This window comes from Lutra lutra, chromosome X (genome assembly GCF_902655055.1).
Source record: "Lutra lutra chromosome X, mLutLut1.2, whole genome shotgun sequence".
NCBI lineage: Eukaryota > Metazoa > Chordata > Mammalia > Carnivora > Mustelidae > Lutra > Lutra lutra.
Genome location: NC_062296.1, coordinates 24,574,570 through 24,590,903, shown reverse-complemented (window position 1 = coordinate 24,590,903; position 16,334 = coordinate 24,574,570). Strand labels below are relative to the sequence as shown.

The 16,334-nt window shown below is 35.4% G+C and overlaps 1 protein-coding gene across 14 annotated transcripts in view; it reads right to left on the bottom strand.

Moving 5' to 3' along the window:
• Positions 1-16,334, bottom strand: part of THOC2 (THO complex subunit 2) — a 113,614-nt gene that overhangs the window by 82,043 nt on the left and 15,237 nt on the right. For all 14 annotated transcript variants that reach the window (XR_007124677.1, XM_047715065.1, XM_047715069.1 and 11 more), the window contains exons 2-7: positions 14,107-14,165; positions 9,152-9,243; positions 6,859-6,910; positions 2,815-2,885; positions 1,621-1,742; positions 944-1,077 (exon numbers count right to left, since the gene is read on the bottom strand). Coding sequence is in view for 13 of the 14 variants with exons in the window: in XM_047715065.1 (XP_047571021.1) it covers positions 944-1,077; positions 1,621-1,742; positions 2,815-2,885; positions 6,859-6,910; positions 9,152-9,243; positions 14,107-14,165 (530 nt within the window). In the remaining variant the exon portion in view is untranslated. The remainder of the gene's footprint in view (positions 1-943; positions 1,078-1,620; positions 1,743-2,814; positions 2,886-6,858; positions 6,911-9,151; positions 9,244-14,106; positions 14,166-16,334) is intronic.

Here is a 16,334-nt window from a genome sequence, read left to right as displayed (position 1 = left end):
TGGTGCAGCCACTCTGGAAAACAGTATGGAGGTTCTTCAGAAAGTTGAAAATAGAGCTACCCTACAACATACTGGGTATTTATGACATACTGCACTACTGGGACTTTACCCCAAAGATACAAATGCAGTAATCTGAAGGGGCACCTGTTCCCCAATGTTTGCAGCAGCAACGTCCACAATATCCTAACCATGGAAAAAGTCCAGATGTCCATCAACAGATGAATGGATAAAGAAGATGTGATGTGTACATATATATACATATATATATGTATACACACACACACACACACACACACACACACACAAAATGGAATATTATGTAGCCATCAAAAAATGAAATCTTGCCATTTGCAACGTGGATGGACCTAAAGATGTTATTATACTAAGAGAAGTCAATCAGAGAAAGACAATTATCATATGATCTCACTCATATGTGGAATTTGAGAAACAAGGCAGAGGATTATAGGGGTAGAGAGGAAAAAATGAAACAAGATGAAACCAGAGAGGCAGACAAACCATAAAATTCTTAATCTCTGGAAACAAACTAAGGGTTGCTGGAGTGCAGTGGTTAGGTGGGATGAGGTGGCTGGGTGATGGACATTGGGGAGGGTATGCATTGTGGTGAGCACTGTGTATTGCCTAAGACTGATGAATCACAGAACTGTACTCCTGAAACAAATAGTAAAATAAAAAATAAGAATAATAATTAAAAAGGAAATAAATACAAACACACAGGTAGCACTGACAAAAGGATTTCTCATAAATATCCCAAATTTTATTAGTACTGGTAAAATCTTAAAAGTACAAGCTAGACACTTCTCTCATTTCTTAACTGAAAAAAAGAAACCTATAAGGGGGAATGCATTCATTCTGTCTTTACAAATATTCTCCAACAGTTTAAAAAAACTTAGTAACACATACTATTATTAGATATATGTCTTACCTATTAAAGATTTTATATTTTCTAAGATTAAATCACTAGTAATATTTCCAGATAAATCTTGCCCCAATTCAGCAATCAGCTTGGCATAACCTTCATTCTCTTCTCTTAACAAATTGAATTTTTGCTGCTTATAACTGAAATTAAACATCATAAAAGGGATAAAATTAATTCAATTAACAAGCTTGCATACAAGTAATGTATTCTTCTCACTGATTTTTCTTCTCTTAGAACAAGTATAAGAACAGTTGTTAAAGTTTTATTTCTTTGTATATTTTTTAAAATAGAAAATAACAGTGATTCATAAGAGACCCCAATGTTAATTACACAGAGAAAACTAGTAACACAAAGAAAGAATACCACTAATCTCAAGGAACAATAACATGCCACTATTTCCACTGCTAAGAAAATACCTAGAGCATAGCCATACTTGTAAATTATTTTACTGGTAATAATAAAAGCACTGAATATTATTTTAACTTCTAATACAGAGAAAAGTTTCACACAGATAGAGTTCACTGCTGACTCAATAATCCTAGGCTTCTTTTAAAAGGAAAAAACATAAGGCATGCTAACAACAACAAAAAAAATTTTTCAAACTGCTGTTAGAAACATCAAAATGAGAACTAAGGAAACATACTCAGATACTTGATCTGCAACATAAAGATAAATGTACTTACAAGAGTTTTGTCTTGATTTTAACTGACTTTTGATTGAACTGCTGTGATTGTTTGATAAGCCCTAATGATTCCAATGTTTCTGGATCCAGGCGTTCCTTTAGAACTGTGTCTGAAACTAAATACTGTATTAAAAAATATTAAAGGCCATTTATTCCTTAGCATTGTAATACATCCACCATTTAAATGCATTCAAAATAATTTTTCCCAAATAAAAATATTAAAAATCACATTAAATATATATCAACTTTTGATTTACTTAAAAAAAAAAGCCTGGAACTTCAATTTAACAAAAATGATGACTCTCCAAATACTGAAAACTGTGACATATAGCTCTTCAAATAAAACTCACTAAAAAATTATATGCGTGCTGTACACAGCCTATAAATAACAAGAACTACAGATGAAATTGATTAAAACTGTGTCTGTCAACTGAATTTTTCTTTAAGATTTTTTTTAAGATTATTTATTTATTTATTTGACAGACAGAGATCACAAGTAGGCAGAGAGGCAGGCAGAGAGAGAGGAGGAAGCAGGCTCCCTGCTGAGCAGAGAGCCCACTGCGGGACTCGATCCCAGGACCCTGAGATCACGACCTGAGCCGAAGGCAGAGGCTTAAGCCACTGAGCCACCCAGGCGCCCTTTCTTTAAGATTAATACAGCACTTAAGCCTTCATTAGTTTCTACTGTTTAAGTCAAATTCTAGCACAACAAAGACAAGGACATTTTCCATTTCTAAGTAACAGCACTTCTCCTTGGTTCTAAATTTATGAACATAAAATGGTTTACTAGACAATGATTATGACAAGTTCTAGAATTTATTATTTCTAAGCTACCTCCATTCTTTTTCTCCTTCCCTAATAAAGAGTTTATGAAAAACCATTCAGTTTAAAAGCTGTCCAGATCATTTCTACTCACTTGATAGATTCTTACCTTTTCCTTATTTAGGAACTTACTAGATCAGGAGTATCATCAAAAGTCTGATATATACAGAGAGTTTAAGTGATATGATGCATGCATATTTCACAAATAATTAGCATGTCTAATTTTATAAAGCATTCCATTTCAAAATCCAAATCTCACCTTATAATGAATAGCCAACTGAATGTCAGTATCTTCCTCCATTAAAATGATTAACTGTGATTACAACTATTCAATGTAAAAATCTAGAAAGGGAAAGTATATTTTACAACTTACCAAACATGCTAATACCAATTGTGTAAAATAGTCTCTCTTGCTTTTTTCTTCTAAACAATTTGTCTCAATATCTATAATGATGGAAGAAAAAAAGATGAAAGTTTGATTGATTTTTCCAGACTGTCTCCAGCACTATAAGATACTTATTTTCTTTAAAACTAAAATGCCTCATTCTGAAATTGGAAAAAAATTTGAAACTATAGTAAGCAGGAACTGTCCTTCATATGTATATGAATGCTCAGAATTAATTTCTCCTGATACTGCAGACTGACCCTGTGACCAATGGCATATCCATAAAATGGTAAGTTGATTACACAGGAGTTACAGGCTATCTATCGCATTGGAAGCAACAAAACTTCAAAAAAATAATGTTTTCAAAAATGGAAATATTCAAGCAAAGTGTAAATGACAACACGTCAGAGATGCTAAAGAAGAGATTCCTTCTTTAGGTGCAGAATTGAACCAGGTGACAACAAAGATCTCTTCTAACACTAAAAGATCCTATTACTTGTGAAGATTAAACCTTTGACCTTGGTCACCTTGGTACCACGTTCTAACCAAACTACCTGGCCATCAACTCTACGAAAGGACAGTATTAAAAGAATATTTTTTACACCCTATTTTGAATTACAATTTGAATAGCGAACAAAAATTTATTCATGGTTTTTATTTTCTTCCTACTGAACTATTAAGAAACTGAAACCTCCAAGTTTTGGTAGCTTATTCAGAAAATTTGTCAAAAACTTTTATAAAGTATTGAGGAAATAAAACAATTAGTTCTTAATGCCAAGCATCAAAAAAGTCAACCAGGATTGACAGGATTACAAAACTGATCTCAGGATTACTGCTTTAATGGTTACATACTACTATATTAAGGTCAACTTTTAATTTACAAGAGACACCAATCTTAGTGATATAATAAAAATTGTCTTCTAAGGGTTCCATAGTTCTCCCCAGACATCCTACCACTGATCTGCTTCAGTTTACTTTCTATTGCCATCACTGAGAATCAAAAGAGAGAGGAATTTATCATCAAACATATCCACGTTTTCCTGGTTCTTCTCCCCTTTCCCATCTTGGCCAGTGCCATTTCCCAATATCCTGGCCACTGCAGCTAAGCACATGGTCAGCTCAAGCATACTAAGAGAATTTCAGGGTATAATTTACACAACATAATCTGCAATACAATCTCATTTTTTCAATTAGACTTTTAATTCACGTGTATCTCATCAATCCCTTCCAGGGACTCCTAGTTGTCTCCCTGTTATCCCGTCTTCTGGTTCCTCCTCAGGCTAGAACTTCAAGGATACCAACCTTGAGGGCTAAGGACTAACCTGGGCCCATTCTTTTAACCAACATCTATCTACCAAGGCCCAAAAGTCCCTAATGTCTACCCCCAAAGTCCCTCTATGATCAGAGCACCTGGATAGCAGGTTCATCCTCTTCAAGCCAAGTCTGCTCTTCTCTTAGCCGTTTGACCTGATCAAGATACCACTCTCTGGGTTCTGACCATGTTAAGAAATGTTTATTAATAGGACCTCAGTAAACTACTTTGCTGAGCTATCTCAACAATCAATACAAGACTCCATTATCACAATTATGTCTTCCCTGTTTCTTTCTTCTTTTTGTCCTAACGAAGTTATTCTAATAAATTCATTCATTATCCCTTAGTTATCAACCTGAATCAGTAACTAGTAAATTCTCTTTAATTTCCCCTATGATTTTACTAAAAAGCCCTCAACCATTTCCAACTCTAAGTACAGAGCCGAAGGCAGAGGCTTTAACCCACTGAGCCACCCAAGTGCCCCCTTACATAGTCTTTTAAAGAACTCTGTAACCTTAACCAGGAAAGTACACCAGTGATCTTTCTTATAACTCTTAAAGTACCAGAAAGACAACATGATATAGTAAAAAAAAATTATGGGCTCTGGAACCAGAAAGACCCAGGTTCACACCCTGCTTTACTGGCTATGTGGCCTTGAAAAATCCCTTCTCTGAGCTTCAATTTTCTGATCTGTACACCTACTTTACATAAGTTGCTGTAAAGATTAAAATGAAATTAAATGCATAATACAATGCTTAGAACATAGAAGGTGCCCCCAAAATCGCATCTACATTATTATCACCAGTATCATTATAGAGTTAGCTCCCATTCTTACTCCTATTCCCCTAGTTTGGTCTGGAGTCATCCTTCGACCATTTTTTTTTTTCTGCTATCGGTGAAGGTGGGTGAGTGAGGGGACAGGTGCGGGAAATTTCTCGTTCCAAGTTTGCCATTCTAATCTCGCTTACAAAAACTGACTGGCTAGGGAACCTGGGTGGTTCAGTGGGTTAAGCCTCTGCCTTCGGCTCAGGTCATGATCCCAGGGTCCTAAAATCTGCTCAGCGGAGAGGCTGCTTCCCCCTCTCTCTCTGCCTACCTCTCTGCCTACTTGTGATCTCTCTCTCCCTCTGTCAAATAAATAAATTTTTAAAAATCTTAAAAAAAAAACTGACCAGCTAAAAGAAAATTCCCAAGAGCAACCAAACATCCTCATAAATTTACATTAATAATAAAAAGCAATGACTTGTAACAATGATTCATATTACTAAGTAACTACAAAGGGAAAATATATCCTAATAGAATAAATCAATAAAGAAGTTACTCAAACTTACAAGTAAACTGATAGCTGATAATTATCCAAAGACATAAAATATACTCCTGACACTATCAAGGAACAAAAGCTTCCACAAAATGTTACCTACAAATCACTCTTTCAGTCCTATAAATTTATAGTAAAAACAATTTTTTTAATTTTTGTTTTAAAATTTGTTTCAAGTTATATTTATATGTAACATAATGTAATACCTTTAGCACCTGCTTTAAGAAATTAAACTTATAAGGTTTTGTTGTTGTTGCTGGCATAAATCAATTCAAAAGACAGTATGAACTTATACTTTATATCCAAACCTGGACAGTTTTATAAAATTGAAATAAGATGCTATTAATTATGCCAGGGAAAACAAAACAAAAGTGGGACATACGGTCACCCCATCAGTGGTCTGCTCTTTTCATTTACCATTCACAGTCCACATACATTTTGACCTGTTCTGACATTACTACTGTTATGAAATCTTAAACATCCTGAAGGATCAAGCACCAGGTATTCAGAATTGATGAGATCAAATTCCCAGATTCTCAGTAAGACATTTAAGTAACCTATCTATTCTAGGAATTAAGATTAATGAGCTAAATTAATTCACTCCAGCTTGACAAACTCTCAGAGGATGTCTTATTTAATTTTAAAGTGAATATTATAATGTCTGGTAAAGGTTTCTCTTAGATCAAAGTTTTAGAAAGCATAACACTGATGGGGAAAACTGTGCTCGAAGTTATTTTAATTCAAATCTAAAATTAAGAGAAATAAATTTATAATATACATTATTTTTTAAATCCATGCTTCCCATGGAGGGACACTACCTTTTGTTCTAAGTCAAAGAAATATCCTTTTTTATCTTGCATAAATTCTTATTTATTCTGGACAAATAGAGAAGTTGCTATTTCCAAAGCTGGTTTCTCATCCTCAAAACAAAAGTACTTTTGATTACTTTGGCTCTTCTTGCTCTTTCTAAAATTAAGAAGAATCAAAAGAGTATAATAGCAAAGTAAATACCTCTTGAGTGTCCTAAGTTTGAGATTCTGACATTCATTGATAACCTCCACTGAGTAAGATTAAATAAGTGGTTACTAAAATCTGAGTAATTCAGACTAACTGAACTTCAAAAAACTTAGCTTTTTTTTATTTGAAATGACTTAATTTAGCTCAATTTTATATAAACATACATTCTGCAAAACTCAAACTATTTCAATTATAAATTATGTCCAAAGCTAGTTTATAAACAGTGATCATACTCACATTTGACTTATAACACTATATTCTCTATAAATTAAAAAAACTATATAATCTAGTTTCTACAAATTTGAAAGAAAACATTTTACCTAAACACAGTACATTAATCTACCAAACAGCACTTTTACAGGTGAAATAAAGGTTTGATACCTACCTAATATGCAGAATACATCAGCAAGAATGGAGGGCATATCCTCACGAAATTCCTAATTATAAAAATATAATTATTCATAGTAAATACAAGAATAGCACACTAGCAAGTGTGGTTTCAGAATAATACTCTTCAGTAAAACTTAAAACCTAACAAAACCCCAACACCTCTAAATAATAAAATTCAAGTTTCATAATACAGAGAAAACAGAAAGAGACAATAATTGGAAAAAAAAATGTTTAAATGTCTACCATGAAAAAAGCTGATAAAAAACTTGATTAAAAAACCTAACATGCACCTGAGAAAATATTAAAGAGCATTAATGAATGACACTTTTCCAATGAAGTTTCATGTTAGAAACCACTGGAATTTGGGTACCTTAAACCTACTGTTAAAATGGTACATTTTTTATCTACAACTTTAAATGTGCTCATGCCTGAATCAACACTGATTTACGCAAAAGTCCTAGTGGTATCAGAACAGAAATCTAAAAAATACAAAAACAATTACAAGCTGTCATTCCATAACTCAAGATACTCTGAAGATGAAAACAATTACCAAAAATCCATCTTTATTTTCTTTATGCACTGATATTTGTAGCCTTTGGAGAAACTAAGCTAAAATTCTCCCCTCATTTCTGGATGAAAACTTCAGCATTTATTCTAGATTTGTCTCCTGACTTCCTACTCCCATGCCCAATTTTAGAAACATTTTCCATTAGTAAGGATCAAAGTTCAACCACTGCAATTAGTTTGCTGGCACTATAGCAACCCTTAAACTAGCCTATTTTCAGAGAGTAAAGGAAAGAAATATAATCCTAACAACAAAACTGGCAGCTGTAGGAGACATGCAAGATACGCTTCCATGGCTAAGGCAGGGGACTATGGGACTATGAGAAAGCCATGAGAAAGACAATCCAGCTGCAAAGGTGTATATAAAGACTCAAAGGAAAGGGGAAGCTAAGTAAAAACAAAATATGTATTAAGTCCATTTGGACTGTTCATTTTCAAAAAATGGGGAAAGCATTAGAACTGAATCCTAAACAGACTATACCAATAGCCAATTTACAGAATGAATGAACCTTAATTGCACACCACTTTAGTCTCAAAAGTTTCTTAAGGGCTATGAATTTCTGCCATGTCTACTTGAATCCAAGTACTCAGGCTACTCGAAGAAAAGAGCAAGACAAGAATTTTCAATATGGAATATTAGTTGTTAAAAAAACAGACTACTCCAACATGAATTAATACATTAATACTGCTGTGGTCAGACAGAGACAGTTTAAGGATAAAAGAGAAACTCATATTGAACCTCAACTGCTCAACTACATTTCAGTATGTAGGGGGGAAAAAAATCACAACAGCTAAACATAGAAGTTCCTTGTGACTATCCTCAGAAAAGCACAGAAAGCGTATGAAGGAGAGTACCTATCCTAACAACAACAAAAAAAAAAAACTAGAGAAGCTTAAAGCAGCACAAGGGAAATTCATACTGGTGTCAAGCTCCAGGACCTGCACCTCGATAATACTCATGAAAGCTGCTCTCAACTGTGTAGATATTTAATTTATATAAGGTTAAAATCCAGCCTAATAATAATAGAATAATATACCACTTAAATAAGTTAAGAAACTCAACTACTGGTTTACAATCAACACCCTTACAATTTGAGAGCTCATCTTACAATTCAAATACCAAACACCCATGAAAAGTATCTGGTCTGAATCTAACTTAAATTCTCTAATAAATAAAAGAGTGAGACAGAAAAATCATGTAAAGCTTAGGAAAAACTCTAGTTATTAATATTTTCTAACAGGAAACACATGAAAATTGCCATCTAGTGAGCATTAGTTAGAACTACGCAACCTCAATTTTAAATAATTTAATTCTCAAATTTTAAAATTTATTTCATTTCTAGACATAACTGCAAACAAAAAATGTTTTGATATGCTACACTGGGAGAAAAATATTCTAGTCGAATTATTTTTATAGTAGCATTTTTAATTAAGTATATCGTGATTTTGTTACAAGGCAGGGTTGGGGTTTTTTTTTTGCCCTCTCAGTTACCTAACATTTTCTGCTTTACTCACAACCAGACAAAAAGATTAGAATATCTTTATTTCTTCCTAGCAACAACAGCTTACCAATATTGCCTTACAACATTTACTACTATAATTTTGAACAAAATGAAATGCAAATTATATACTTTAGGGATCTTTGTATCAAAGGCAAAAAGAAATATGTAATAATCATTAAATTTTAAAAACATGTGTGTGTCTTTGTGTGTGTATATACTTACGCTAATGTCATTAAGAACATTAGATGCCTGTTCATGCTTTAGATTTCCTTTAATGACATGGTAAGATAACTCATAAAGAGCCTGCTGGAAATCTGTTGAACATAAAAGAAAGAGTATAAGAATACAATCTCTTAAACATAAAAGGTGGGTCCTTCTGAGGGAAGACCTCTATATTTCCTACTTCTCAAAATTATATCAAAAATAATAAGAAAATATACTTTTAGTGCTTTTCTCTAGCAGATTTTTTCCCTTTTACTTTCACAAAAACACAACACTAAAAGTAGAAAATAGTTAACCTTGACTCTACTACTATAACTATTGCTTAAACATTTCCTTCCAATCTTTTTCAATGTATTTACATATTTTACATATTTGCAATCACAGTGCACATCACTTGGTACTCTGATTCCCCCATAAACACTTTTTGAAGTATTTTATCATGCTACCAAAGTCTCCAAAATTATTTTCAGTGACTGCATGGAATTCCAGCAGGTGGATATAAACTAGTGTAACCATTTCTCTCACCAGCAAATTTCACAAAGTTTTCCTCAATATATTCAGATTATAGTCAATTTAATCTCAGTGCTACATTGACAACGGGTAAAGAATACCAATCAACATAAAATCAAGTTTTATCCATATCCTACTCTCAGAGAAATTTTTCCCCAAATGTAGATCTTTTCTCCTCTAGCTCCACAACAATTCAAACTAAAATAATTACATACATACATACAAAAGAAAATGGCAGTTCTGTGAGAACTGTCAACCACAAATAGTCTCATTCACAATTACCATAGCTTCCTTCCCTGGAGAAGGAATGGGGGGGGTGGCTAATGGTCATGTGAATGCCTCCTTCCGGCCATATTTTTCTTAAGTTCTATACATTGAAAACTTTACCTCCTTTCTCTCATTAAAAGTAGAACAATTGTATGGTGACAGATGGTAGCTATGCTTGTGGTGAGCATAGCATAATGTATAGGTATAGAGTTGCTGAATTACTATGTTATACACCTGAAACTAATTTATTATGTGTCGCCTATATTTATTTAAAAAAAAAAGGTAGAAAAACAAGTAGCTCTAAAAACAGCTATAAAATAAAGTCAATTTATCCTTCTGAAGGGAATCAATACTCTTTCAGGGCAAAATAGCAAGTAAAACGTCAAATATTTGGGGCGCCTGGGTGGCTCAGTAGGTTAAGCCTCTGCCTTCAGCTCAGGTCATGATCTCAGGATCCTGGGATCTAGCCCCACATCAGGCTCTCTGCTCAGCGGGGAGCCTGCTTCCCCCTCTCTCTCTGCCTGCCTCTCTGACTACTTGTGATCTCTGTCTGTCAAATAAATAAATAAAATATTTTTTTAAAGAAATCAAGTATTTAAAAATCTTCTCCCAGGGGCACCTGGGTGGCTCAGTCGTTGAGCGTCTGCCTTCAGCTCAGGTCATGGTCCCAGGGTCCTGGAATGGAGCCCCACATCGGGCTCCTCCTCCTCAGGAGGCCGGCTCCTCCCTTTCCCACTCCCACTCCCCCTGCTTGTGTCCCCTCTCGGTCTCCCTTTCTATCAAATGAATAAATAAAATCTTTTTTAAAAAATACAAATTAAGGGGCACCTGGGTGGCTCAGGGGGTTAAAGCCTCTGCCTTCGGCTCAGGTCATGATCTCAGGGTTCTGGGATCGAGCCCCGCATGGGGCTCTCTGCTCAGCAGGGAGCCTGCTTCCCTTCCTCTCTCTCTGCCTGCCTCTCTGCCTACTTGTGATCTCTATCTGTCAAATAAATAAATAAAATCTTAAAAAAAAAATACAAATTAAAAAAATTTAAAAATACAAATCTTCTCCCTTAGTTTGATTACTTGTCATAAAAAAGGAACAGGGTAGAAATCAAAACTTTTATCAACCCTTAAAACAACCTCATTTACAATGTTATTAATTTACAATTATTTTACAATGAAATAAATTTGTCCACTAAATTATCTGCTAAAGAAATACAGCCAGAGGGCACCTGGGTGGCTCAGTGGGTTAAGCATCTGACTCAATTTTGGCTCAGGTCATGATCTCAGGTCCATGGAATTGAGGCCCGCATCAGGCTCCACACTCAGTGGGGAATCTGCTTCTTTCCCTCTCTCTACCCCCCTCCCCGGAGTGTGTGCTACCTCTAAAATAAATAAATAAAATTAAAACGAAGTTTAAGGAAAAAAAACAATCACTCTTGGAAGGACAAAACAGCTAAACAACATAAACTAAATTCCAAGAAGAATATGGGCTCATAGGAGCTGAGGAAATTCTAATCTTAATCAGAAAAGGAAATTAAAATAGAGAACAAATAGCCCAGGTCATTTTGCTGACACTAAGTGACATAAAAACAATCATAATGTCATCCACAAAACAGGAAAGGCAGTCCCCAATTCATATGTTTTTAAATGCCCATTTAAGCTGTCGGAACATCTATTGTATTTTAGCCACTGAAACAAGAAGTGGTATTTTAAGACTACCAAGGCTAACCCCCAAAAATCCTGTAAAATCTATACTAAAGTTGAAAAACATTACATTTACAAAGTGGAGGAAAATTTAATAAGCCTTATAATTATAGACAGAAATAAATAAAAGATTTTATCTTAATGCTAACATTTCAGAAAAAGTAGGGTTTTTCCTTTGTTTATTTTTAGTATTCTCCACACCAAGAGTGGGGCTCAAACTTAGGACCTGCAGATCAAGAGCTGCATGCTCTTCCAACTAAGCCAGCCAGGCACCCCTCAGAAAAAGTAGTTTTAAGGACAGCCACAAGTAAAAGGGACTTCTAGAGATTCTTAGAGATTCTTTATGGGATTTCAATACAGAAGACACTAGTTCTTGGTTATGTCAGGACTACTCATGTTTACCAGCCATCATTACAATATCATTTTACTGGGGGGAAGGGATTTATAAAAAAGAAGTAGTGTGAGCAAAGGATACTGAGAAGGCAGGGGCAGAAAGGAAAGGGCTCAGGGAACACTGCCCAAACTCAATCCCCCTGAGACAGAACGAAGGAAAATTCTGAAGAAATGACATTCCTAGTTTTCTGCATGGACTACCAAATGAAGCCCTTAGACCAAAGCTTGACTGCTGGCAGCTATCAGCCAAAGAATGTATGTATTGTGGAAGTAGGCAAGGGCAGGTAAAAGACAGCATCAGCAAATCAATCAATGAGGCCACACTCATAACTATTTTTGGTTTCATACATGAATCAGAACAACCATGCAAATTAACAATAATCTGGTAGTTATTAAAGATCCATACAGTCCCTTTTAAAACTGAAGAGTAAACATCCTGTGTTACATTATTTCAGTTTTTTGCAAATTCTTTCTCTTATTTTACCCAGATAAGATTTCAATCACAGACAAGATCAAAATTAACTGAGAAGTTATAAACTTGTTTTAAACATAGAAAAGGAAAAAAGTTAAGTATCCAAGTGCTTTTAGGAAGGAGTCTTTCTTTACTTTCTTACAATTCTGGCAGTCAACTGACTTATTCAAAGAAAAGGCATTACAGGGCACCTAGGTGGCTCAGTCCTTAAGCGCCTACCTTGAGCTCAGGTCATGATCCCAGGGTCCTGGGATCGAGCCCCACATCAGGCTCCCCACTCAGCGGGAAGCCTGCTTCTCCCTCTCCCACTCCCCCTGCTTGTGCTCCCTCTCTTGCTGTGTCTCTCTCTGTCAAACAAATAAATAAAATCTTTTTTTTTTTTAAAAAGGCATTATAGCAACCTCAGAAATCTTTATGAAAGATCATGCAACTTTATAAGCAGGCTAAACTGGAAAATAATTGGGGGTGCAAGCTAGTAATGTTAACACAGGTCTTACCCAAATGACAAAAAAACAAAAGGGCTCATTTGTTAAAAAGTGCTTTCCACTCAAAAATTCAAACGTTCTTTAAAGTATACACTCTCATATTAAGATAATATTTAATTTTTGATAAAACAAAAGTAAATTTATCTATAGAAAAACGTTTTTAGGGGCACCTGGATGGCTCGGTGGGTTGGGCCTCTGCCTTTGACTCAGGTCATGATCTCAGGGTCCTAGGATGGAGCCCCACATCAGACACTCTGCTCAGCAGGGAGCCTGCTTTCCCCCCACTGCCTGCCTCTCTGCCTACCTGTGATCTCTCTCTGTCAAATAAATAAATAAAATCTTTTTTTAAAAAGTTTTTAATCTTCTATTCACAAAGGCATAATTTAAATAACTATAATGAATTTTATTTAAAATAGACTACTGGTTATAAATTATTTTTTCCAGACTGAAAAAAACTGTTATTGGTTCTACCCTCAGTGAAAGCTGCATATGAAAATGCTTTAAACTTACTAGACATAATTGTTTTTGCCCCTCCTCTTCTAAATACAAATGCCTAATTTTAAATTAATAAATGCTAAACAGTAAAAGCCTTTAAAATTAAAATTTACATCCTGTTTAATTACATCTTACTTAATAAATCATAGTTGTGATATGCAGTAAACAACTCCTTTGCTTTTAATGTTTTCCATGACAACTGCCTTTAATAAGATCCCCAGATACTACCTAAACATAAGCAGCTTTAGTAAAAACACCACCTCAGTTTCTGGAAATTTCCTAATGCAAACAAGATCAGAATCGTTTTCCCATGCTAGCTCTTCTCTTCTGTTTATGACTGAGAGCTAGCCTGTGTAATTTTTAATACAGCTAGCAACTGCTGATATTTGGCCAAATATACCATGTCACAAGGATAAAAGCCAAGCGATACATAACTATTATGCAGATCAAACATCTATATACAGAAATAGTCTTACTATAACTATAGTTTTAATCCTAATTATACTCTCATAAAGGCTTTATATAATGTGAACTATTTCCTATCTTTTGTTTTTCATTCATAACAATTTAACAGAAAACAGAACATCTATTAATTTTCACCAAGCCAAAAATAATAGCTATGATACTTTTAAAAGTCTTACCTCTGTAAGTTGAACTATCATGGCTTTTATTTTCACTGAGGATCCGGCACAAATGCAAACTAGAATAAAACAGAAATAATCTGCATTCATTTCCAATCCTAATATAGATGACACTTAGAGAGCAAATTATATCAACTAAAAATACTTGGAAACCTATCAGGTTTGTTTAAATCTATTAGTTTATAATGAGAATAAAACAAACATAAAAACCCTAATTGGTCAGAACTCGAAGATGCTAGTAAATCAATCATTATTTTTGAAAACTGGAAATGAATAAAAATCAAGCACTTATTCTGCCTTTCACATACGAACCAGTAACTGAAAAGAAATGACTCTGTACTCAAGTATTTCAGATAATAAAGAAAGAATGACAGAAGAACATCATCATTCAAAGATCCCTAATAAATTAAAGGATCTAAGCACCTATCAATAGCTGTTTACATCACAAGAAGAGACATTGAAACATTTAATCATGATGAAAGAATATACCACCCACCTATGAAGTTGTCTTTAAGGAAAAAAAAAAAAGCCATGAACCTAAATTTGAACTGTGGGAAACTCTGTACAATGACCCAGTCTCTTCAACAAAAACACTGCAAGAGGTGCCTGGGTGGCTAGGTTGGCTAAGCGCCTTCCTTTGGCTCAGGTCATGGGGATCTTGGGATCCCGGGATCAAGCCCCACATCAGACTCCCTGCCAAGTCTGCTTCTCCCTCTCACACTGCCTGCTGCTCCCCCTGCCTGTACTCTCTCTATATATATCAAATAAATAAAATCTTAAAAAAAAATACACTGCAAGGACAAATTAAAGATGCTGGGGAATCCTCAGGGTAAAAAAGCCCTCAGAGATACATCAATACCAGTGTTTGGGTCCTGTTTTAAACAAGTATTTTTTTTTAAATTAGTATTTCTGAATCAGGGTGCCTGGATGGCTCAGTTGGTTAAGCGACTGCCTTCTGCTCGGGTCATGATCCTGGAGTCCTGGGATCAAGTACTGCATCAAGCTCCCTGCTTAGCGGGGAGTCTGCTTCTCCCTCTGACCCTCTCCCCTCTCATGCTCTCTCTCTCTCTCAAGTAAATAAAATCTTTTTTAAAAAAATTTAGTGGGGCGCCTGGGTGGCTCAGCGGGTTAAAGCCTCTGCCTTCGGCTCAGGTCATGATCCCAGGGTCCTGGGATCGAGCCCCGCGTCGGGCTCTCTGCTCGGCAGGGAGCCTGCTTCCTCTCTCTCTCTCTCTGCCTGCCTCTCTGCCTACTTGTGATCTCTGTCAAATAAATAAATTAAAAAAAAATCTAAAAAAAAAAAATTTAGTATTTCTGAATCAACTGGAATATTTTATAAAGATCTTATAAACTTTGGGGGTGCCTGGGTGGCACATTCAGTTAAAGCATCTGACTCTTGGTTTTGGCTCAGGTCTGATCTCAAGGCCATGAGATCAAGCCCCGCATGGACTCTGCGCTCATCAAGAAGTAGCCTTGAGGGGCGCCTGGGTGGCTCAGTGAGTTAAAGCCTCTGCCTTCAGCTCAGGTCATGATCCCAGAGTCCTGGGATCGAGCCTCGCATGGGGTTCTCTGCTCAGCAGGGAGCCTGCTACCCACCCCCCCACACCTGCCTCTCTGCCTGCTTGTGATTTCTCTCCATCAAATAAATAAATAAATAATCTTTACCAAAAAAAAAAAGAAGTGGCCTTGAGTTTCTCTCTCTCCCCCTCTGCCCCTCCCCCCAGCTCGCTCTCTCTCATGCTCTCTCAAATAAATCATCAAAAAAATGATTTTATAAATTTTATAAAAATGTATCTTTAGGAACGCCTGGGTGGCTCAGTGGGTTGAGTCTCTGCCTTCGGCTCAGGTCATGATCTCAGGGTCCTGGGATAGAGTCCTGCATCAGGCTCTCTCCTCAGCAGGGAGTGTGCTTCCCCTCTCTCTCTGCCTGCCTCTCTACCTACTTGTGATCTCTGTCTGTCAAATAAATATATAAAATCTTTTAAAAAATGTATCTTTAAAAGATAGTACTAAAAAATTCACAGATAAAATGAGAATGGGAAAATGGGTGGGGTTATAGGTGAAACAAGATTGGCCAGCAGTTGAGAACTACCAAAGCTGACTGATGATTTCATTAGTATCCTATATTCTCATGAGACTTTTTTTCTAATTATAAAGTTTAAAAACAAAAAATCTGAAAATTGAAAAAAAAAACGTGTATTTTAGATATCTTTTCATTAGATTAATTT